Genomic DNA, 23,296 nt, shown 5'->3' on the forward strand with positions numbered 1-23,296 from the left:
TGGGCGGCGCGCAGGTATACGCACGCACACATCCCTCTTTGGTGCAAAGAAATGACCAGATACAGTAGGCTGGCTCTAGATTGGCTCAGTAAGTAAAGGCAGGAGCCTATCTCCTGTTTCTGTAGCGTGAGGCAGCTCAATGTTCACCCTGCTGGACATGACGCTAGTATGTCGCAGGGATACCCCAATCCAACCCTTGGTTCTGAGTGACACGCAGGGAGGTACTGGGTCCCATTTTTTCTTTGGTATGACCTGGCCAGGGATCGAACCCCAACCTAGTCCGAGTCTCAGGGCAGACACTCTAACCTCAAGACCACTGAGCTGGTATTAGTGCACTGACCACAGTTCATCATAGCTACTGCAAAGCCTGGTGAGTCACACGTTTGGATATGCGCACCAGGAGTGCTCATGTATTGTCACTGACCAGTGCGCTCAGTGCTTATATCCGAACACACTCAAGGTTAGGGCACACTCAAAGTTGGTGTAGTCTACGCCTGCAGGCGAGGACTAGAGAGGCTACCTGCATAGACTCAAGTCTTCTGGCAGCAGCCACACAAGACAAGGGGGTGCATAAAGTAGAGGTTTAGTTATTACCAATCTAGGAACACACATTCATTAAAAAGAAAAAATAAATTCTGCCTGGAGAGATTAAGTTACTTAATACTAAATTAATAAAAAGGTGACAGGATATTTATTCATAACAACCTGGCCACCATGGAAAGGACAAAATGGACTAGGATTGGAGGGCACAGGCTGGATCTCATTTACAACAACAAAAAAACACAAAGCACACAAAAGGATGTTTAAAATGTATAATTTATGACAAAATCAGAGCCTTAACAAACACTGAAGGAAACAGGAACACTTAAAAAAATAGTTACCCCTTGATATACAGTAATCAGCTCTACATTAAAGTTTAAAATAATAATGAGCATGACATTTACAACAGTTTCCTTCCCTACAAATTCCCATATTTAACATTTTGGTAATAAATTCAACAACCTGTAATAAATGGAAAAACCTCCAACAATTGTATCAAAATATTTCAAATCAATACCATGATTCAATATCATTATTCAAAATTTGAAAACACTTTGAACAAAGATGATGCAATAATGTGATCACATTATCCTCTGTCCCTGAAAAAAATCCTTTATTTCAGGTCAATAAAGCGGATGTCCATGATTAGCAGAGTGTGTCTTGGTAGAGGTCTGGGCGCTGGTGACAGCACAGTCATCACCTGCGCCTGAGTGTCCACAGCAGTCACCACAATAAAGCCACAAACCGGACTATCCACTATACCCCTTCTAGATTCCTCCCCTTCCTCAGCACAGCTCACGCTCAGCACATGATGCGTGAGGTCTCGCCCTGGCGTCACAGGCACCAGCTTTAACTGTGTGTCGTCCTGAGACATCCCCAGCGGCAGGCACGAGTCTGGGATGGACGGTGCCCCGATTTTGTAGATGCGGACATCTGAGAAGCGCACGTCGAAGGCATGAGGGTAGAAGGACACGGCGCGGAAGCCATAGAAATACTCACGGATCTTCTCGTCGCGTGTCTCCCGCCGACACTCCTTGGTGCGCTCTACTACCCCGCCAGACTTGGGCAGGAGGACAACCCGCACAAAGTGTGGAAGGTCTCGTTTGAGCTCATTGTAGAGCCTCTCCTGGTCAAGCACCAGCACCACGTCCACCTCGAAGGCAGAGGCACAGTGCACCAAAGCCTGATAACCGGAGCCCTTCACCCAGCCACAAGTGTTGATGATACAGCCTCCAACACTGGCTTTCCTGTTCACCTCACAGCGCTGGGAAAACACTTCAGCCAAGGAGGATGTCAGCTACACGTGGAGCACAGACGGAGAACAGGGAGAGAGGCACGCAACAACAAAAAGGAAGGACAAAGATTTTTTTAAAAGAAGAAAAAAATATCTAATCTAATATCTAACAACAATTCTGGTTAAGAGAGAAGAATAATTAAAGACTGGCTAATAAGACAGGCTAAGACTATAGCAGTGTGTTCAGAGTGCTACTGTGTACGGTTCCAAAGTGCCCTCACCTTATTGTAGAGTTTGATGTTGGTCCCTGGGGTGGTAGAGCCAAAGTGGAATACCAGAGGAGCCTGGACTGAAAAACCCTCCTCAACATCTGCTGGACGCTCTATACACAGCGCTGACACGGTTCCTGGGACCGACACCTAAAAGCATCAGAAAAACAGGCACTCTCTTAAAGGGACATTTCACCGCTGGAAGAAACTGCAGTCACTCAATGTTAAAACTCATTCAGTGCCACCTGGTGAACACCAGTTTTGGCCCTCGTTGCCACTGAATCCCATTATAAATAAAAGAAAGAAAATGAAATTATATTGTGCCAATGGCACTCGCGGCCACCAGGGGCAGGTGTCCAAAGGCGTCCTGTGGCACTGAGACAGTTAATAGTATTTGTGGCAGATAATAGTAGCACAATTTGAACCCTATGGCCAGAAAAATAATGAAGTCTGTGTGTTTGACTAGGGTTTGACTAGACTGGAACTGACCTATGCTTTCTTGTTTATTTGTCATGAAGACGGCGTCTAAAATATCTAAAAACACATACAGTACATAAAACCCCCAAGAAAGTGTTTCTTGTGTCCTAAACATAATTAAAATAAGATCTGTCTGCAAAAGTGGGGAAGTGGCCCTTTAAGACTAGTAGAATGTTTATGAGACAAAAGAAGAAATTAAAATGATTATCATATCCTCTTTCAGATTCAGTTGAAGTAGAATTTTGAGCTAATTTCTAGTGTTTGAAATGTAATCATCATAGATCTATTCAAAGACTATTACCATCATATCTTAGATAATGACCATAAATCATTCATAGTACACTTCTTACCCCACTCTGTCCTACGTCCAGCTCCACCAGTGTAGGCCTCCTGCCAAGTCTTACAGCATAGTTTAGTAGCAACCGGCACACTGTGGACTTCCCCACATCTGTAGGACCTACCACCATCACCTGCAACATGGCACATCAAAAACAATCAATACTTAACTACACTAATAAGAAACATGACATTTCTGTGCCATACACAGGTTTTGAACGTATTAAGTATATATGCCAAACACATTGTTTTATACTTCACCCATTTCCAACCACATCTTCATATAATTGTTCCTTACAAATGCTCATAAGATGGAAAAATGTCTGTCTACTCTGCGTCTCATTGGTGGACTACACAGTTCAGAAGCATGCCTACCAATGACATATTGATTGGCATTATAATCTAATAGAAACTACTGTTTTTCTACTACAATTACCATGCTGAAATAGAAGCTACTGTACTTGCATTGACAAATAAAATAAAAGTTTTGAAATGACCAAACCTGCCTACCAACATCACTGGTAGGCTGGTTTCTGAACTGTCCGTCATCTTCCTCTGAGACACAGTGTGAGTAGACAGAAATTGTGCCATCTTATAATGAATGAAAATATGGTTGAAAATGGGTGAAGGGGTCCTTTAAATATAGAATATACTTATCTTCATATTTACTGTACATTATTTGTATGTATACATAATACAGGGCTGATTATTATAACTCAAATGTATTGAAAAAAAACCCCAGCAAATGTTTTGCCTAAGTTTACCAAGTTTACATTGCGCTTCATAAGGATCGCTTGGTTTCAACCAGCATCAACCACTTCATTAAACTTGAAATTCCACATTGCTGTGCCGGCATGGTTTGCTTGCACTGTGGTGTCGTTAAGTTGGTTTTAAATTTAATATGTGTCAGACATGCACTAGCCAGTTACGTTGTCGTTGACAGTCATGTAGCTTAGTGGTTAGAGGCTGGTAAACAGAAGTTCACCAATTTGCCTCACAGCTCCGGTTGAAGTGCCAAAGAGATAAATAGGGAAGCGACATGTGGGATTGAGTTCTTTTTTTTTTACAACACACTTTTGTTTCTGTGGTCTACCGTCTATTTGTATTTACTTATTAAAGTCGAGGACAGGCAGTCATCTGAGAGGCTAAGGTTACACAACATCTTTTCATTGTCTCCACCAGGCCGAAGGCATGGGGAGAGAGTATGTACATTTTTTGCTATTACTCCTCCAGATTTTGTCCAAAAATCCCACAAATCGTTACACAGATCTGTCCGATATTTCATGTTCCATCCCAATTGGCTAACATTGGCTTTCAAAGTTTGCAGGACTGGCCCATTTTTAACAAAAAGCCTCAAATCATGAAAGCAGCGTGCAATTTACGTGAAATCTTCATGCACTTTCCTACTAGGCTGAGGAATATATCCCACCCATTTCGCATTGGCCTGACCTGCCCTGGTGGAGACCTGTGCCCCGAGGCCCAGGGCACTTTTTCTAGTTTGGTTTGAATTCATACAAAAACTCAATCGCCAAACCAAACAGGATCAGTCTTTCTCACATGCATATTGTACACAACTTACCCTAGGCCCACTCTCATTGTCTCTCTCAGCCTGTTTTCTCATCTGTTCCAAAGCAGCATGTGTATTGAGGTACAGTAGCATGGGAGTGTCCTTGGATACATATGCAACCTGCGCATTGAGGGATGTATGTTGATCAGAATCAGAAATAAATTGATATGACAAGAAAGGAGGATTACGGTTGTATTAGGTTCTATTAATTGACGTCCTATTCAAAGAGCCACACTGAGTTAGATACTGTATGTTATCATATAAGAGCACAAAAGGCACATATTTGTACACATCTTTCAGTTCTCACCTCTGTTTTACCATACAGGGACACACTGCAACCCTGCCAGGTGAAAACTGCTATCTTGGAGCCTGGTCCAAATGTGTACTTCTTGTTCCGGTTGAGCTCTGAGCCAAAGATCTCAGCCATCCCTGTGAGGAGCTCCAGTTGGACACGTTCCCCTGCCTCCACCTCAAACCGAAGCTCGGTCTCCTTCTCCAGGTCAAACCTGGTGCCTCCTGCTCCGGGTACTGGCACATCCTCACTGGTCTTATCTGCACCTTCTGTCGCCATGGCTGTCAATGTTAAGACATAATAATGGTAAATTATTATAGTTTCATGCTTTCATTGACATTAATAAATATTCCCATTTCAATAATGACTCACAGTCCATAAGAGAGCGGAACATATTGCAGACATTCAATGATAGACAATTACACCAGACTGAAACAAGATTTTGGAGTTGCGCTGCCCAGCTTTGTGGGTTTGTGTGAATATTAGCTTTGATTTGATTGGCTGAGCACGGAATTGAGATGATTTGATTGGCTGAGCAAAGTAGTACGCGTTGAGGACAAAAGGTGAGGACGCAAATTGTGATTAGCCAGAATTAGACGATATGATTATTGATTATAAGAGCGCCCCTCACTTCACACGGGTGAATTTTTTTAGTATGGCAAATAGTTGTCATTGATTGATGTATTTATTATCATCATTTCATATTCATCATACATCATATCAGACCTGGACAGAATTCATTTTAAGACAAGGTTTTTGTAGTCACACGTCACGCACATCATATTAGCAAATTAGCAGCTAAAGTTAATAGCTTCAGTCTCTGATCGACCACAAAAGCTCTAAACGTGAATATGCAAGTATCGTAACAATATCTGCTAATTATTAAAGCACGCTACTTACAAAGCAAGCCGGGAGCCTTATTTGTAGGAGAAATGTTCAAATTACGAAGCGCTGGATGAACTTTCGTCTAAATGGGCGACCATGTTTGTTTCGTTGCATCCACCGCGACCAGTCGCACGGAGATGACGTCATATTTCTTTTTTACTTTTCTATTCCTTGACTTCCTCACCTTGAAGTAGAATTTTATTTATAGGTGATTTGATGTGAAAATTCACGTAGCATTCATCCAGCATACCGGTAGTCAAGTCATATTGTTTTGATACTTGTTTATATGTTTTTACATAGTATCCAATCCAATTTATTTATATAGCACATTTCATAAACCAAAGGTTTCCATAATGCTGCACAAAAATACATAAAAACAATCAGGAAAAGTAAAAAGATACATGTTAATGACATACAAATAAAATCAACAGAGGTAAATCATTCCATACTTTTGGGGCTACAACCTAACCAAGCCTTTGTATATTTGTCACTAAATCAAGTCAGGACCCCAATTAAAAGCCAAATGATGTCCCAGCTTCTTGGGTTCAATCCTTTTGGCATTGTATTTGTACTAAACTGTACAGCAAACTGTTAAGTATTCAGTCAATTCAATAACATGGGTCTCTCCATCTCTCAGACTTAAACTCTTGTGGTAATCAAACATTTTAATTTCAAGGACCCCCAGTTTGATTGTATTGCTATACAATAAAATCCTAACTCTGAGAGTGTAAAAATGTTAACTGTTAACTTAAAATAGAAATTGATAAATAGGTAGGCTACTCTCAAGAAACAACTTTTGTATGGGGGGAAAACACTAGATAAAGTGCCCCTCCAGGCACAGGTCTACTGACCTGGTGTAGACCATAGCCTATACTCTATGGTCTACACCAGGGCAGGTCAGGTTGTGGCCTCCTGGCCAATGTGAAAAGGGTGGGATATATTCCTTAGTAGGAAAGTCCGTGATTGAAGATTTCACGTAAATTGCACGCTGCATTGATGATTTGAGGCTTTTTGTTCAAAACGGGCCAATCCTGCAAACTTTGAAGGCAATGTTAGCCAATTAGGATGGAATATGAAATATCGGACAGAACACATGACTATTGATAGTGTGTAACGATTTGCGGGATTTTTGGACAGAATCTGGAGGAGTAATATCAAAAAATATTTGTTTTTCAAAAGTCGGCCTCCTGGTGGCGCTATAACAGGCCGTTCAGGAATATTTGGGGCAGAGGTTCATCGTTTGGCATCGACCGGGTTAACGGTGTCGCCGTGTCGGAGATTAGCTGGTAACAGACGGACGGACAGACAGACGGACAGCAAAACATACTCTCTCCCCATGCCTTCGGCCTGGTGGAGACAACAAATAAGTAATGTAAAAGAATAACTTTATTTAACACAGAATTTAAACAAAATCTACAGGGTTGTGTTATTATTATTATGAGTGATGTGATGGTTCATCGATGCACCACTAGATGTCGCCATGTATCCAGATCTTGTGGTCCTTGGAGCTTAGGTCATCAGAAGAGCAACTGGGATAATCCCCATTGGTCGATCTTCATCATTTTGCTTCCAACAGCCACAAAGTCTGGATGGAGGGCTGTACCAAATTAGAGAAACATTCACAGTAAATGGCAAATGCGCTACCAAACACAAATTATTAGGCATTCTTAACAAAGAGATGGCTATTTGCAGAGCACATGGATGGGCACAAATGCTGCAAGTTGCTAGCTTTACAAATGAGATAATAATTGGATTTTATTGTTCCCAGTTATGCAATTAAACCCTAAAACATTAGCATACTGTAATATTCATTATTCTAGTGTTTTGGGGGAAGTCTCTTGTTGTCTATGCAAAGGTTAAACAGCTAGACAGTAGACACCAAGTGGAAATATTGTTCTACTATATACTCTTTGAATATTGCCAATATTTTCTACCCTTTGTGAGTTTATCAATTATCATATAAAGGCGAGCAAACATCCAATTGACGAACCATCACCAGGTGTCTATACAGCTGCCTTCAAAGCCTCCTCCATAGCAGTAACCACATCATCAGGCTCAGGGAACTTCAGCTTGCGAGGTGGACCCTTCTTTATCCCCGTCCATAGAGTTATTTCTTTTTGAGAAGGGTTAGAAGGAACAAAGTCAGTTACAGAAATAGACTCATGGATTTAAGGAGAAAAAAAGAAAATGTATGGCCATTGGCCAAGTCCTATTATCCTATTGTGAAACAGTGTGAAAGGAAAGTGGGCAAGTTGAGAGCGGCACAGCTGTTTACAAAGCAGAGGGGAAAATATACCATCAGGAGTCGCTAGCCGCAATCAACTCTTAAGGTCCCTGCACACCGAGCACGTTTTTCGGACTTTTAGCGGCGTTTCTCTATCGGTTTTCTGAAAAACGTGTCCAGTGTGCAACCACCTTTAGATCCTATTTTTGATATCTGGAATCTAGAGTTGCAATACATTGATAGCCCATACATCCAAACGGAAAAGTCTGATCTGATTGTATTAAACAACTGCAGCTGTACAGAAAGCTTGGATTATCATCTTTGTATCTTTGTTTCATAAAAATCCACCATAGACATGTTATTAGTTACTTTCTGTCAATAAATTCCGTGCAGGTGATTATTTAAGTATTAGAGTAGTTTGGAAGCGCTCGTTGGTGAGTTTAATCCAATCAGACAAAAATCATTTTCTGAAGTATGGAAAATGTTGGGAGGTGGTGCAGGCATACAGCTTCAAATACATGAAATGTATAACATGTGTTTATGAGAATGGCATATAATACCAGACAATAAGACATACGTTTCCTCCACAATATTTATTTTTAGAGTTTAAAATTATTTATTTCCCAAAGTAGGCTATGAAAACAATAAAGAAAGGGTTAACTAGTATTTTACTAGTCTGTAGCACACAGTATATCTTGTAAGGGCAATTACTGTAAATATTAGCCTAGAATGCTCTCTAAAGCATGGCCCAAATTAAGTGAAACAAGACAAATAATTCATACACAATAACACCCTTCTCCTTACCCTTCCCTCTGTCCATCAGAGTGATTTCAAAGCTGTTCCTGCGGGGTTTCTCTGGGTTTAAGATCACTTTCAGCTCAGGGTGCACAGCCAGGAGGGCCCCTCTCACCCCCTCGGCATTACGCCCATACACCCGTCAGCTCTTGCTGCAAGGTCAAACAATAGGTCAACAGTCAGGTTGATGGATTTTACAGGTTTACAGGTTTTATGGGCATACAGTATGACTGGCTAATATTGTCGGTCGATTTGATAACAAAATACCTGTAAAGAGTAGTTTCAAGTTTTAACCGAAAAGTACCACTCACCAGTGTTCAATGACCACTCTCTGGCCTTCAGAGTCACTCTCAGTCACTTCGTCTTTCTCCCTTTTCTCCTCTTCAACCACTTTCTCCTCCGCCTTGCGCTTCACTCCACGACGACCTATTAACCAACACACATTGAAGGTGTACTGTTAATGCCCTATGGTTGTGGTTGCGAAGCTCTGGAAGTTTGGATATGTTGCAGAATTTGCATTAAAAAAAAGTCTTACCTTAAATTAAAGTTTATTTGTATTCTTATTTATCTTGTTTTTGGTTCTAACCCATCCTGTGTTTTATTCTTGCTACTGTTGCTACTATGACTATCACACCTGCATTTCCCATAGCTATCTAATATATTGTCTATATAAGATAGGCTATCTTATCTAGACAATATCTTATAATGAGATAATTGAGACCCTGTCCCACATTGTGACTGGCAGCCATCAGTGTTCAAATACTTAGTCCCCTCATTGTCTCTTTTCCTGCATGTTGTGTTTTTAAGCCTGTTAAAATATCATGAGAAATATGAATCGCCCCTAGGGATAGGGATACAGTAGGCTACCAAGACAGCCATATCCCTCATGTCCAATATTTGCATTTGAAAACAAAATGCAAGATGCCAGATGGGTTTCATAACAAAATTATAGGAAATATTAGGCCTATCATCAAATATGACATCAAGGCATTTAATAGCAACCCCACCCTGTCCCACACAAGTGATACTGTTCTGTCCCAAAAATTAACAGTTTGGATCTGGTCACCCTACCTACCTACCTAATATTTACCTACTATATATCATCACCATGCAATGGGGAGTTGCAGTTTAATTGCAACCATGCACTGTCATCCATGTTTTTCTCGCCCCCCTAGTGGCGAAAAAATAAAACTTCTGGGAACTCAGATTACCATCCAACACGCCTGACGCCTCTCACACAATATCACATGCCGGTATTTGCTTATTTGCCAGCATCCCACTTAATAGGAATCAGTATTTTTTCTTTCTTTAACCAACCAGCTTGTGTGGTCAATAGATCTTTAACTTTTCAAACCTCGTTATGTTTTTGTTTTCGACTAAGTCATGTACAATGAATCCCAGGCTCCCAGCCCATGTAAAATGTATGCAAATTAATTTCAATAGTGTGATTTTCTGTGGAACGTCACGACACTGTCAAAGCCGAAATGTTTGTGTTTTTTGTATAACTAGACCTACCCTACACATTTACACTAATTGATCGTTTCAAAACCATGCAGGGCAGGCAACAGCACATGAAAACAACATGGATATTATAGTAGTAGGCTAATAAACCGATCACTTCAAAATGTTTATTACTTCCTGGGAGATCTGCAAATAGACCTTTTACGTCTCAGAGTCAGAGCTAACATAAACTATTAGTTTCTAATCTTAAATATACAGTATTCCTTCACCTACCTACTCCGGACGCCATTGATGTTATACAACTTTAGCGCGCTAGAGTGGACTATACCAAAACTGATGAAGGAGGGACTGGACCATAGCCACTGGAAGCACTGTTCTTTTGGCAAATCTAGTGAGCAAATATAAGACTTCCGGTGGACGATCTCTTCAAAATAAGAGTACCCTCTAGAGTATTGAAAAAAAGTTTAATTTGCACATTAAAACTACAAATGAAGCATTTAAATGATGCTATATGATGCTATAAGACACACATTATGTTTCTGTGTAAAAATAAGTAATTAAATAACGTAAAAAAGTTATCTAAATGGATAAATGCTATTCACTGGAGTGCATGGACTTTATAAAGTGGACACTGGACAAAATCCCTGCTATGTATCGACTAGTGTGACATACGCACATGTCCGTGGAGACCTCCTCTACAACACCACACTGTCCGCTAAGCAGCAGAGGTGTAAAACAAAAATTGGCACGCCATACAGCGAGGTGAAACATAAAAAGATGTCCCATTTCCAGACTAAAGTCAACTAAAGTGGACACTGGACAAAAATCCCTGCTATGTATCGACTAGTGTGACATACGCAGGACTGGACGGCTCTTTTCCTTCTTCTTCGTGGGGTTTTATGGCGGTTGGCATCCAAATAGTTGCATTACCGCCCCCTTCTGTTACTCTCACTTTTCTTACTTACAGTCTATCCCATAAACCAGTTTCTTTAATAAATCTGATCACCGTGCCTCTCCACGTGTTATCCTCTGCTGCACCAATTCACTTATTAAAAGTGATTTCTTCAACTCCCACTCCCCTCAGCTCTTCCACCATACTCTCTCTTTCTCTTTGATACTGTCTACTGTCCATTTGGCATGCAGGCAAGGTTTCATTACGTATTTGTAGTTATGAAATAGGTCATATGATATCCACAGAGACAAAATGTAATAATGCCACATTGTGGCCATTGCAGAGCCACTGGAGCTGTACTTTGTCTCAGATGTGCGTCATTCTTCCACGCTAAAGCCTAGACAAAGTTTGGGAGCCATTTCCCCCCAGCAGTTTTGCTACATAGATCCTCTATGTAAGCAGAGGAACAGAGGGCCAGAGCCACAGGGTTGGTCAATCAGGAGGTCTTCAGTATGCGATGCTGTGTTGTTTTCCTCGATTATTTGCATAGATTCAAAACCAGGCTTACAAGCAATTTCTGAATGGGGTGGTGATGGGTATGACAGGTTAACAGAAGAATGTGTTTGATATATGTTTATTTTTTATTATTATTATTTGAGAGCAAATATGTCTTATATCATATCACAGACACAGTCACAGATGTCGTTTTTAACACATAAGATGTCGTTCTTAACACATAAGATGTCATTATAACATACCCAAGCAGAAAAACAAATCCCACATGGCAGCAATGAGCCACCGTACGCTCCCAATTGGCCTGGCAGTCATATTTACAATACATTGACTAAATAAGAATTAGTAGACTAGATTAATAGACTGTCACCACTTCTGTTTCTGCAAACAAACAAGGGATATACCTCCAAGAGTGAGGCAGTGTGACTGATTCATAAGCGTTCATTTTATTCTCTCCGCCATGGCCACAGAATCACCTCTTTCACGTCTGTTGGTCTCTGTTTCTTTCTGAATCACAGACAAAACCAGTATGTACCACCCAGTTGTACACATGCACGTGCATGTGTACACACACACACACACACACACACACACACACACACACACACACACACACACACACTCATGTGACTCTTCAAACGCCCACTCTCCAACACATGTCTCAAGACCCAATCTGTCTGCAGTCTGCTCTGTTGTATTTTTAGATGAGTAAATCCGAATAGGGGCACCTCGACCACCATGCAGATGTACCCTCTTCACCTCCTTTCATCCTGCTCTGTGTTTTTAGAATGGACAGTGGGAGCTTCTGCCACCTGCTTCCTCCTTGCTTCACCATCCTCCTGACACAGGCTCACACGCACACACGCACGCACGCACGTACGTACGCACACACACACACACAATACTAGCACACATGCTTGCCAGAGAATATTGGGGAAATAATCTCTCCATCTGGCTCACTTTTCCTCGCCCCCCTCGCTCCTCTTCTTGGTCAGTCATCAGGGGCAGAAGTTCTTTGGCCTGCAGACCCATGTTACCCTATATTGGACAATGAGAAATGTATGCACATGCACAGTATGCAAAGGTATGCATTTGCATATCTTTTTCTCTGCAGCAGTAGCTACCACAGCCGTCAGGGAGTGAGTCTGGGTTGGGGACCTGCTGTGAATAAGAGGACACACAGGGACACACATGTCAGTGAACATGCATTTTGCGTGTGAACATGCAGTCACACGCAAAATGAACACGCCAACTCGCGCAAGCTGACTCACAGCTTTGGCCAAGATAAACACATCAGCCATCTGCAGGAGAGGGATGGAGAGAAGAGGGAGAGAGAGAGGAGGGGGGGAGCAATGCCGGTGTACAGACAAAGACAGTGACAGCATCAAAGGAGACGCAAGAATGCAGAGGGAAGATGTTTTGGAGTACAAAGCGTGCATGAGCATAGTACTGTGTGACAAGCACATCAAAGACGTGAGCTGTTGGACTCTGCTAATGAGCTGTTATTTTTGTTCCTAAACATGAAAAAATGAAGATGAAGGTCCCCTTTACAATGCAGATATGGACAGGGATAATAACCTCCTACAATTCTGACATTATGACGATGCAGTCTAATTGGTCACACTTCCACTTTCTGTTGAGACTGTCTCAACAGTCTTGGCTGTGTGACTGTATGGTTTGCAAAAGCTTAGAAAGTCTTTGATCTTGGCTCACTTTTAGGTTGCCTATGAATGTCCCTGTGATTTGAGAACATTGTGCCAGACTAATATGTGATAATGATTCCAAGAGGTCCAATATCATACCGTATATTTACATAGGAAGGGCCCTGTCTTGTGCATGCATTCATCATAAACCTTTTCAGACTAAATGAAAACTTAAGACCAGGAAACATAGACCAACAATCCAGTTGTTGACATGACCGGTTTCGTTTAGATTTTTTTTTCTTTCTTTTCAAAATATTTTTATTCAGGTTTTTGTAACAGTAGCAGACATATAAAATATAAAAATAAAACTCAATCCCCTATGCCACCCTCCCCCCACCCACAATCCCAAGGATAGTCGGAAAAACAGTCTGGAGGAAATAAAATAAATAAATATATCTATATACACATACACAAAAATACATGCATACATAATTACAAAAAATAAAATAAAAAGCAGATTTTTCATAGCAGAGCAGATTTTGTTTCTGTTGTGGTTTGGCGTTGGCCGGGGCATAGGCACGGCACACTATGCAGTTTGTGTGTTGTGGTAGAATGTCATAGACATCAACTTTTCTTATAGACCCCGAAATGTTATGTTTAAGTTATCAAGGAAGGCTAGAAAATGGGCACAAATAAGAAACTGAAAAGGTCCTGAAAGATGGTGTAGTGGAGTAGAATAATAAATTATTACAATTTGAAATACTCAACTTAACTCAACCTATAGTGAGACTATAGTGAGGTGGGCTGAGAAAAGTCGGGGGAAATGAGAGCGAGATTGGAGATGAAAGACAGGTGAGAGAAGGAGATATAGAAAGGAAAATGCAACAAGAGAAATAAGTTGACATTAATTTATTTTTCACTCAAAGACTTGACATAAAGCTCCTTTTGAATCTGAAATAATAAGGCCATAGTATCTGACTCTGTGTGTGTGTGTGTGTGTGTGTGTGTGTGTGTGTGTGTGTGTGTGTGTGTGTGTGTGTGTGTGTGTGTGTGTGTGTGTGTGTGTGTGTGTGTGTGTGTGTGTGTGTGTGTGTGTGTGTGAGTGTGCGAGTGTGCGTGCGTGCGAGCGTGCGTGTGTGCGTGCGTGTGTGAGTGTGTGAGTGTGTGTGTGCGTGTGTGCGTGTGTGTGTGTGTGTGTGTGTGTGTGTGTGTGTGTGTGTGTGTGTGTGTGTTAATGTGACAAGCATGTACATGTATCTACAGTATGTATGTGCATCATAATCATCCATCATGATGGTGAGAATGGATCTGGTGAGGGGGCGTGCCATGTTGACAAATTGACAAATGTCACACCCGGGCAGTCACCCCAGCCTGCCCCTGTCTGAATCATATTCCCCCATCCTTCGATATGCCCCGAGCCATGTGCCCATAGTTCAGGAGCCTGCCTCTCATGTTCCCGTAAGGGCAAGGCAGCGTGATGTAAAGTACAGTGGGCATAATACTAGCATGTTACAGGGACTTGATCCCAATTCATCCCTTCATGCCGAGTGCCTAGCACGGTGGCCTATTGCGTATAGCCGTATACCATTTTTGAAGTGGTGCAACCACTTCATTAAGTAGCTTTGTGTGTGCCTGGCTGCCTGACTGCCTGCCTGGCTGGCTGGCTGTGTCTGAGAGCACGGAAATAGTATTTGGTTGGTTTTCAAAACCAAGTGTCACTGTTGTGCAGCCTAACACACACATACATATTACATAACTGTATGATTTCAGGTGTATCAGTATAGTACAGTACAGTAGAGGGACCCCCTGGTGGGTAACTGTCATTTCTCGAACTGTTTTGGACGTGGGGCGGCTCGCCGGAACCGGGCCGGCACCCTGGGCGCGTTCCGGGGAAGTTCCGGGGACCCCGCGGGGACCCCCACACGGAGTTGCACCACCTACTTCACAAGGGTGTGATGTTCTAGTCTTAATTGGTATGACTTGGGCAGGGATCGAACGCATACAGTAACCTCCCAGTCTCAAGGCAGACACTATAACCACAATGCTACTACCACTGGTTGTGTCAGATTTTCACCCAGGCAGTCACCCTAGCCTGCCCCTGTCTGAATCATATTCCCCTTATATGATTATATCCTCAATATAATTACTAGTTTGTAAGTGATTGTGAAGTGTGATTTCTCAGTTTTGGTGCAGTAAAATGTTACCATATGTTTATCAGTGATTATTGAAAAGACAAAGTTAACTGACCTACTGAGGAATGAAAGGTATCCCCTCATATATTCAGCTATTAGTGTAGAATAGATGTTCGTCTTACATAAACCTTAAATTCCCATTGACAATGAATGGAGAATTTACGTCCTATGTGGACGAGCAAATCAGTATTTTTGTCTTACACAAACATTAAATTCCCATTGACAATGAATGGAGAATTTAAGTCATGATGTACGATGATAAGAGCGCCCCTCACTTCACACAGGTGTGATTTTTAATTATGCCCATGCCCTTCTAACTCATGCCCATGTTGCAGTAAGAAAATGTACTAGACTCACTCTAGAGTGATTGGCTACTGCCAACTGACATTGATGTCTGTGGCCCAATCACACACGCATACGCACACACTTCAAATAGTGATTATATGGCTGCTTCAGTATTACTGTGGTGAAACAAAATAAAAACAAATTTGTCATGTTTTGTGGTGTTTTGGGTGAAAATGATTGTGTGTGTGTTTGTGTGTGTGTGTGTGGTACAATATAGAAATTGATCTATTGAAGATTCTGACGTTCAAATGTACATATTTTTTGTTTTGATTGTATTGCTGTATTGTTGTATTGTGCTTTCTGCTTTGGCAATGTAAACGTATGTTTTCTCATGCCAATAAAGCCCTTTGAATTGAATTGAAATGTAATTGTGTGTGTGTGTGTGTGTGTGTGTGTGTGTGTGTGTGTGTGTGTGTGTGTGTGTGTGTGTGTGTGTGTGTGTGTGTGTGTGTGTGTGTGTGTGTGTGTGTGTGTGTGTGTGTGTGTGTGTGTGTGTGTGTGTGTGTGTGTGTGTGTGTGTGTGTGTGTGTGTGTGTGTGTTAGTCTTGTGTATCCAGACAACTCCTCCACAATCTCCGAATGCTATGCATTTGAAAATTGCGAGGAAACAGTGTGGCAACGTGAGACTACAGTGTTCATACATATGTGCATGCGTGCCTGTGTGCATGTGTGTAGTTCTACTAAGACCAATAAGATCTGCCTTGTGTTATGCTCATTGGCAACTCCGTTATGGATGAAAGCAAACAGTGAAACAACAAGGAAACTCACATGCACTTTTGTGCAAGATTTGTTTAATAAACAGACAAAATGTCTTTTCACAACTTTCCATTGAAAATGAAAGGATCTAACAGTATCACAGTATCTTTCTTAAATTCACAGTCAGAGCTTGGGTTTAGGGTTTGGGTAGTTGACAGGTGCATGGACATGGGGGTGATGTCAGGTATGGTACTGTACACATACCTGCTTTGCCTGATGAACGTTGTATTAATAACATTTGCCTCTAAGTGAAGACACTGTGTCGGAATAGATTTGAACAGATTGCTGTTAAGCAATGCAGATCTTGGCTGTGGCTGTTATTATCATGGATGTTGGCTGCCAGAGGGCAGAGGTGTTATGATGATGTATCACAGCTTATGACTGAGACATGTTGAGTGACACGCACGCACGCACGCACGCACGCACGCACGCACGCACGCACGCACGCACGCACGCACGCACGCACACACACACACACACACACACACACACACAAGAACACAATTAGGTGCATGCCTGCATGGTCACTGGAATTTCTCGTCTTGCATTATATGTAATCCCCTACTTATTTAGTAATTAGATGTATTACAGGTAGACAAACTGGAGACAGATAGACAAACAAAGACAGAGGGACAGACGTCAAACAGAGACAAATGTTCTCATGCACTCAAGAAACTGGTCTCCACCATGATGCTGTTTCATGTTTTTTGTTTTTGCCTAAAGCAGTGCTTTCTCTCACATCCACCCACACTCACCCACAACTCTCAGGGGTTGAGCACAGACGAAGACTGAATCTTAAGTGTAGATATTCCTCATCCTTATTGACAATCATACAGTAAACATCAATTGAAGTGGGCATCAATAAATTGAGTCATTATTGAGGCATTTGGGGTATCGGGAATGAAGAAACAACACAATGTGGGGAATGGGCTCTGAACGATCTCTTCTATCTTTACAGACCTAAAAAGACACTATGTAGACTACAGTATGTAAACCATAACTATGAGTGACTCACTCAGAGTCAACAAAATAAATCAAATGAGAGAGAAAAAAAGTAGAAGAATGGTGAAACTTGAGCTTCATACACAAACCTAAACAGAATGACTTTACTATGTATAGTTATGGTGTGTGATATCGACAGTTTTGAAGACTCAACATTCACTAAACTCATCCTTTTCTCTATTTTGATGGTTCTCTAAGTTTGACCCTTAATAGTCACTTCACGCTGTGATAGATTTGTCCTCCCTCTGACCATCTCTCACGTCTCACTCTGGTTCTCTGGTTCATTTGAGTCTATTCTCTATTTGTATGCTTCGTCATCTCAGTACCGTCTTCTCTGTTGTCTCAAGATGTTTGTGTTAGAATTATCTCTCTATTATTCTGTCATTAAAAATATCACTGTTTAGTGTTCATTGTAAATAATGAATACTATCCATGTCTAATGTCCCTGCTGTTCACGAATGAAGAAATTAATAGATGGTGAAACTGAGAACACAATAAGCAGTTGTTACATTGTGCAACGCTAGCTGGTATAGAAAATAGCCATACGTAAAAAGCAGATCACAATGCCTGCATTGTTTCCTGTTCCCACAGTTGTTGTGGTGTTAGAAAATGTTATGTATGTGTGTGCGTGCGTGCCTGCGTGCGTGTCTGCGTGTATACGTGCCTGTACGTGCGTAGTGTATCATGTGGTGTAAGGTGCTGTTTTGCTGTAGCCTCGCGTAACCATACGAATATCTGACTGGGGCAATTTGCAATGCAATGGCAGATTAAGTCTGGCTACGCGAGTCTAGTTTTGCTTTATGTTACAGAGCTCACTCACGGTGGCTGCTTCGTGCCTGTCCACATCCATCAAGTTGACAGAATGTTATTGGGTGATATTAAAAATCCTATTAGGTCTGTCCTAATCAAGCAACAGCCACCTTTCTCAACATGTCCTGCTCTGCACCTTGACTGAACTCCTCGCCTTGGAGTTCCTCCCCACTGCCGTACCTGTCTCCTGCATCAGTATAGTGCCAACTACACCTCAAGGGGCAGGGGGAACGGCAGACTGAATGGAATCAGTTCCAGGTTTGTTTTGTTATTTTCAGAGGAAGGAAAGAACAGGTAGAGTGTTAGAAGAGAAACAAATGTGAATTCAGCCAAAGAAGAGATGGAGGGAGAATGTTACTATGGAGAAGGAGAGAAGGGAGAGGAGAGACGGGATGTAAATGGAGGAAGACGAAGAAGGGAAGCCTGAGTTGTCATAGCCTGGTGGGCACTCAAGTTCAAAGCAGCGAAGGGTGGCATCTTCGTTGCCGTAGTTGGTCCAGTATTCTTCCTGGTCAAGCTTAGGCAGGGCCACCTCCTCGTCTGAGAGCTCATACTTGGAGGAGAAGGAGGTGGAGGCTGGGTTGCTGGTGGGGAGCTTGGACTTGACCGAGGAGATGGGGAAGGCTTTGACGGTCTCCGAGCTCTTCTTGTACATGGACTTAGAGGAGGCAGCCGGCTTGTTCTTGGAGAACCACCAGCGGGTCTTAGTGCTGAAGGTGGTTGTGGTGCTCCCGGTCAAGGAGCCAGGGTCCGGCATGGGGCAGACGGCAAAGTCCATCTCCCGGAGGAATCGGAGGTCCTGGCCACGGTGTGGAGACGGCGAAGTGCACATCACCTCGGAGGAGGATATGCGCGCTTCGCGGAACCACTCCCACAGGGTCTGCGCCTCACAGCCGCAGGACCAGGGGTTCCCATTGAGACGGAGGAACTGGATGCCCTGGGTGTCCCTCATGGCCTGTCCCGGCAGCTCTGTCAGGGAGTTGTTAAACAGGTAGAGGATGGTCAACCGGCCCAGGTCACGGAAGGCACGGCGGTTGACCTGCCTGATGCGGTTTTCATGGAGAAGGAGGCGGTCCAGGTTGACCAGGCCTCGGAACGCGTTCTCGGACAGCACACGGATGCGGTTTCCATGCAGGAAGAGATGAGTCAGGTTGACCAGATCTGAGAATAGGTCATCTTGCAGGAAGTGGAGTTGGTTCTCCTGAGCATAGTGAAAGCATATAGCGAGATTTAGTACCATATAAAAGCAAGGTGGAAGGAATTGTGCTTGGGATATAATTAGTTGTAGCATCACCTGGTTTCAGTTTGTTTCACTAACTAAGGTAGGCCTTTAGAAACACTACAGAATCTGAATTGAAGCATCAATGTACAAAAAGGGACAACAGTGGCTCAGTAGGTAGAGTGGTCCTTAACTGCTGTCGATGCAGGTCGGCATGGTTTCTTCTGCCATCAGTGTGTGTGTCTGTGTGTGTGTGTGTGTGTGTGTGTGTGTGTGTGTGTGCGTGCGTGCGTGCGTGCGTGCGTGCGTGCGTGCGTGCGTGCGTGCGTGCGTGCGTGCGTGCGTGCGTGCGTGCGTGCGTGCGTGCGTGCGTGCGTGCGTGCGAATTTTAGGAAAAAGGCCCTGTATAATTGCACCATTTACCTTTTACCATGTATAATAGCAGCTATACTATCGACATAAACCTGAAAACATCATTGTTCTGATTTAACTTGCAGTGATCTTTTTGACCCTGCAAAGGCTGCAAGTAGTAAGTTGTACTATATATTATGTCTTAATTTCGGTAATAATAATTTATTAAATTAAAGTAAATAAGTGCTGTCCCTGCACCAAATCATCATCTCTGTATTGATCCAAAATGTTGTGTTCTCTCAGTGCTGGCCATACAGTAGGCTTATAAGCCTACTGTATGCCTGCGTAAAAGTTTGAACTTACTTGCTTGCACACTAGATTTACATAATGCTTTCTCTATTTGTATATTGCACGCTTGCCTGCACAAATGCACCAAAAAAAAACATGCAATACTGTGTGTGCTGTAACTTGTACCTGCAGGTAGAGGAACTGCAGGCTATACAGCTTGTGGAAGAGATCATGGGGGAGAGAGGCCAGCTTGCAGCGGTGCATGTGCAAACTCTGCAGCTTCTCCAGACCCCTGAAGGCTCCACCTTCCAGTTGGTGCAACGAAGGGTTGTCCCCCAGATCCAGCTCTTCCAGCACCCTGAGGTTACTGAAGGCCCCCGCCTCAATCAATGTGATGTTGTTACCGTACAGCCACAGCACCTGCACAATGGTGAGGGAAGGCAACGAAGGGAGATGGTGAAACTAGTCAAGAGGTATAGAAAACAGCGGAAGTATAGGGGAAAAAAGATGGGGGGGGGAAAAAGAACAATGAAGGGACAAATTGGCCTAGCAATTGAGTGATACAATAAACAATACTAATACTCATACAGTCTTAGTCACACAAACAAACATGAGCCCACAGCAGACACACACACACACACACACACACACACACACACACACACACACACACACACACACACACACACACACACACACACACACACACACACACACACACACAAACACACACACACACACACACAGTCACCCACATATACATACACTCTCCCTCTCCATCCTCTACCTGTGTCTCAAATCCAAAAGAGTCGGCACGGAGCTCTGTGATGCGGTTGTTCTGTAGAAAAACACGCTGAGAGTCATAGGGCACCCCGGCTGGCACTATGGTGAAGTTCAGAGACTGGCAGCTGACCGTCATGGGTGTTGGGTAACATACACACAGCCTGGGGCATGCCCCCGCACCACCTGGCTTCACCACCACCAGCCACATCACCAGCCATAGGGTCAGTCCACCTGGATCAATGGAAAAAATGGAGTGGAGTCGTGGGATTTGGTTAGACAGATCTTTATTGAACACAATGGTAGTATATCCTTATATATTTAGCAATATGGCAATGGAAAACAAGAGGATTTAAATTACTAATGTAAATGTATATTAATTTAATTATATTTGCCTATAATGACATGTCCCAAATGGGACAAGAAGAACCTGTCATGTTAATTAGTCATATAGCTATCTGTTAACAAGATAGTTGGGAGGGAGACCCTGACAGAGAAAGATATTGCTTTCAGTGCTTTGTTGTTGTCTGTCAGTCAGAGAGGCACTGACGCACATGACTCCACAGCACCGCAATGAAGTGTGACTTTTTGATGGTCCTGGGAACATTGCATCTCATGCATAATAAATCAGATTGCATTATGAATCGCTCCTCGTTCATGTCTTGTCTAACTGATCGCACGTCACCGCAAGCTTATATAACGGTAAGTTGGTCAACAATGAGGAACGGGAATAAACAATTGATATCTCCCGAAAACTTCAAATAATGAAAATAATAAAAATCGAGGCAAATCACAAGTGTCAACCCAGGTTAACCTGGTAGCCTATAGTAGCTACACCAAAAGATCTGTCCGCGGAGTTTTCAATGTAAGGACACGCGTAAAACCAAACCATGGTAACCTGACATGGGTCGATTTCGTTTTTCATTAATAATCCAGAAGCACCTGAGCAAGCTCGAATAACAGCACACAGAGAAGTGTCCCCGTCGACCCCACGGGAGAAGTACATGCATGAAATAATAATTGAGTTCCCATTCATTTGCTGTGCAAGATTTTCCAGCGGCTCACCTTCTGACCTTTTACAACTCGGCCCATTAACTGACATGGAGATCTCAGGTGCACTTCACGCGCGGGCATTTAAGTGAAAAAAGACACCTTTCCGGAGCCTCTCTGTCACTGTAAAACAATACTTATTTACCCCAAACAATCCCTGTCTGGCTCAGCAAGTGGTTTTAGTGTCATGCGGGGGGAAATAATTAATAATCCACTGCTACCCTCGTGCGTCTACATTTTACGCAACGTAAGTGTTACTTATAATATTAAATTGTTTTGATCACAGCAGTGACAACACAAAGACATTTTCTAAACTAAAGGAAACGTATAGCCTTATATTGTAGCCTACAGCAACATACTGTATGATCCATGATGAATGTGCGTAAAGTTGCCATCTGACTGTTTACTCATGATTACAATTCCTATGCATGTTTAATATGCAAATCCTTTGCCATGTGTTTTATCTGAAAAATTATACAATAATACAATCAGCCCACCGCAAACAAAAGGCACAAGCATAGTTAATTAATAGATTTACTTAAAGAAAACATTCATGAAAAGTTGAAAACTCACTCTTGAAGTTGTGGCGGATGGAGTTCCGAGAGTTCCTCACTGAGCGACGAGTCTCCATCTCGAACCAAAGCCGAAAGCGAGTTAGCCTGAGCGGCGTGTAGTTGCCTGCTTGCTGCTATCTGCTGACGTTCAGCTCTGGTGACCGAGTCGGTGTGCCTTCAGTGAGTGATGGGGAGGATTCCCGGGATACGGTTAAATACTCGTGCTGGACAGTCGCCCACGGCCGTGGGCAGGGTAGGAATCTCTCACACGTCAGCATGCAGTGGGGCGTGGGAGAGGGTGGACCGTGGAGGAACTGGGAGGAGAGGATGAGTTGTTCACAGGAGGAAGCGACGAGAAAGGCGGGTTACGTGCAGTTTAATGGGGGTGCGAGCGGCACGACTCCAAATATGGACTCATGCGGGGGTACGCAAACAAGATACAACAAAGTAGATTTTGGCACCATTGTCTGGCTCATTCTGTGCAGATAGATCAGCTTCTTGGAACATGAAATTAAAATATCACTATACCATGCGAGGCCCGGGAGATTTTGATCAGGGGTGAATCAATTCCATTTGTGACTATAGGCCTAATATTAAAGTGACATTTTACGCAAAGATAAAACCTATACCACTTTCGTTTCACCTTATTTCTAAACATTCCAAGTTAACCTGCTATCTATATCTGGTATAGGCTACGCACCATGCAGACAGGCAGTTGAATATAGGCCTATAGCTATCACACCACCTGACGTCGACTGAAGGATTGATTGATTGATTGATTGATTGATTGATTAATTGATTGATTAATTGATTGATTGATT

The 23,296-nt window shown here is 42.7% G+C and overlaps 3 protein-coding genes across 4 annotated transcripts; all 3 read right to left on the reverse strand.

Annotated features, from left to right (window-relative positions):
- Positions 1 to 798: 798 nt before the first annotated feature.
- LOC306928333 (polyribonucleotide 5'-hydroxyl-kinase Clp1) lies at positions 799 to 5,771 on the reverse strand. Of its 2 annotated transcripts, none has more exons than XM_079508365.1 (6): positions 5,616 to 5,771; positions 4,731 to 4,996; positions 4,436 to 4,543; positions 2,871 to 2,990; positions 2,056 to 2,193; positions 799 to 1,837 (listed from the first exon to the last, which is right to left on the reverse strand). In XM_079508365.1, exons 2-6 carry the CDS (start codon positions 4,992 to 4,994, stop codon positions 1,154 to 1,156), a joined length of 1,314 nt encoding a protein of 437 aa, XP_079364491.1. In that variant the 5' UTR covers positions 4,995 to 4,996; positions 5,616 to 5,771; the 3' UTR covers positions 799 to 1,153. The 2 variants fall into 2 exon arrangements, with proteins under 2 accessions (XP_079364491.1, XP_079364490.1); XM_079508364.1 differs by lacking the exon at positions 5,616 to 5,771 and adding an exon at positions 5,088 to 5,244.
- A 1,199-nt stretch (positions 5,772 to 6,970) lies between these two features.
- selenoh (selenoprotein H) lies at positions 6,971 to 10,461 on the reverse strand. The gene is made up of 5 exons (XM_079508383.1): positions 10,354 to 10,461; positions 8,931 to 9,045; positions 8,629 to 8,771; positions 7,591 to 7,713; positions 6,971 to 7,197 (listed from the first exon to the last, which is right to left on the reverse strand). The coding sequence occupies exons 1-4, from the start codon at positions 10,367 to 10,369 to the stop codon at positions 7,604 to 7,606; spliced, it is 384 nt and encodes a 127-aa protein (XP_079364509.1). The 5' UTR covers positions 10,370 to 10,461; the 3' UTR covers positions 6,971 to 7,197; positions 7,591 to 7,603.
- An 8,097-nt stretch (positions 10,462 to 18,558) lies between these two features.
- On the reverse strand, positions 18,559 to 22,552 carry rtn4rl2b (reticulon 4 receptor-like 2b; the record flags this gene model as incomplete). The annotated part of the gene is made up of 4 exons (XM_079503645.1): positions 18,559 to 19,434; positions 20,278 to 20,511; positions 20,879 to 21,105; positions 22,495 to 22,552. The coding sequence occupies 4 exons, from the start codon at positions 22,550 to 22,552 to the stop codon at positions 18,559 to 18,561; spliced, it is 1,395 nt and encodes a 464-aa protein (XP_079359771.1).
- Between the last annotated feature and the right edge of the window lie 744 nt (positions 22,553 to 23,296).

The sequence above is a fragment of the Electrona antarctica genome (genome assembly GCF_951216825.1).
Source record: "Electrona antarctica genome assembly, chromosome: 1".
NCBI classification, from domain to species: Eukaryota; Metazoa; Chordata; class Actinopteri; order Myctophiformes; family Myctophidae; genus Electrona; species Electrona antarctica.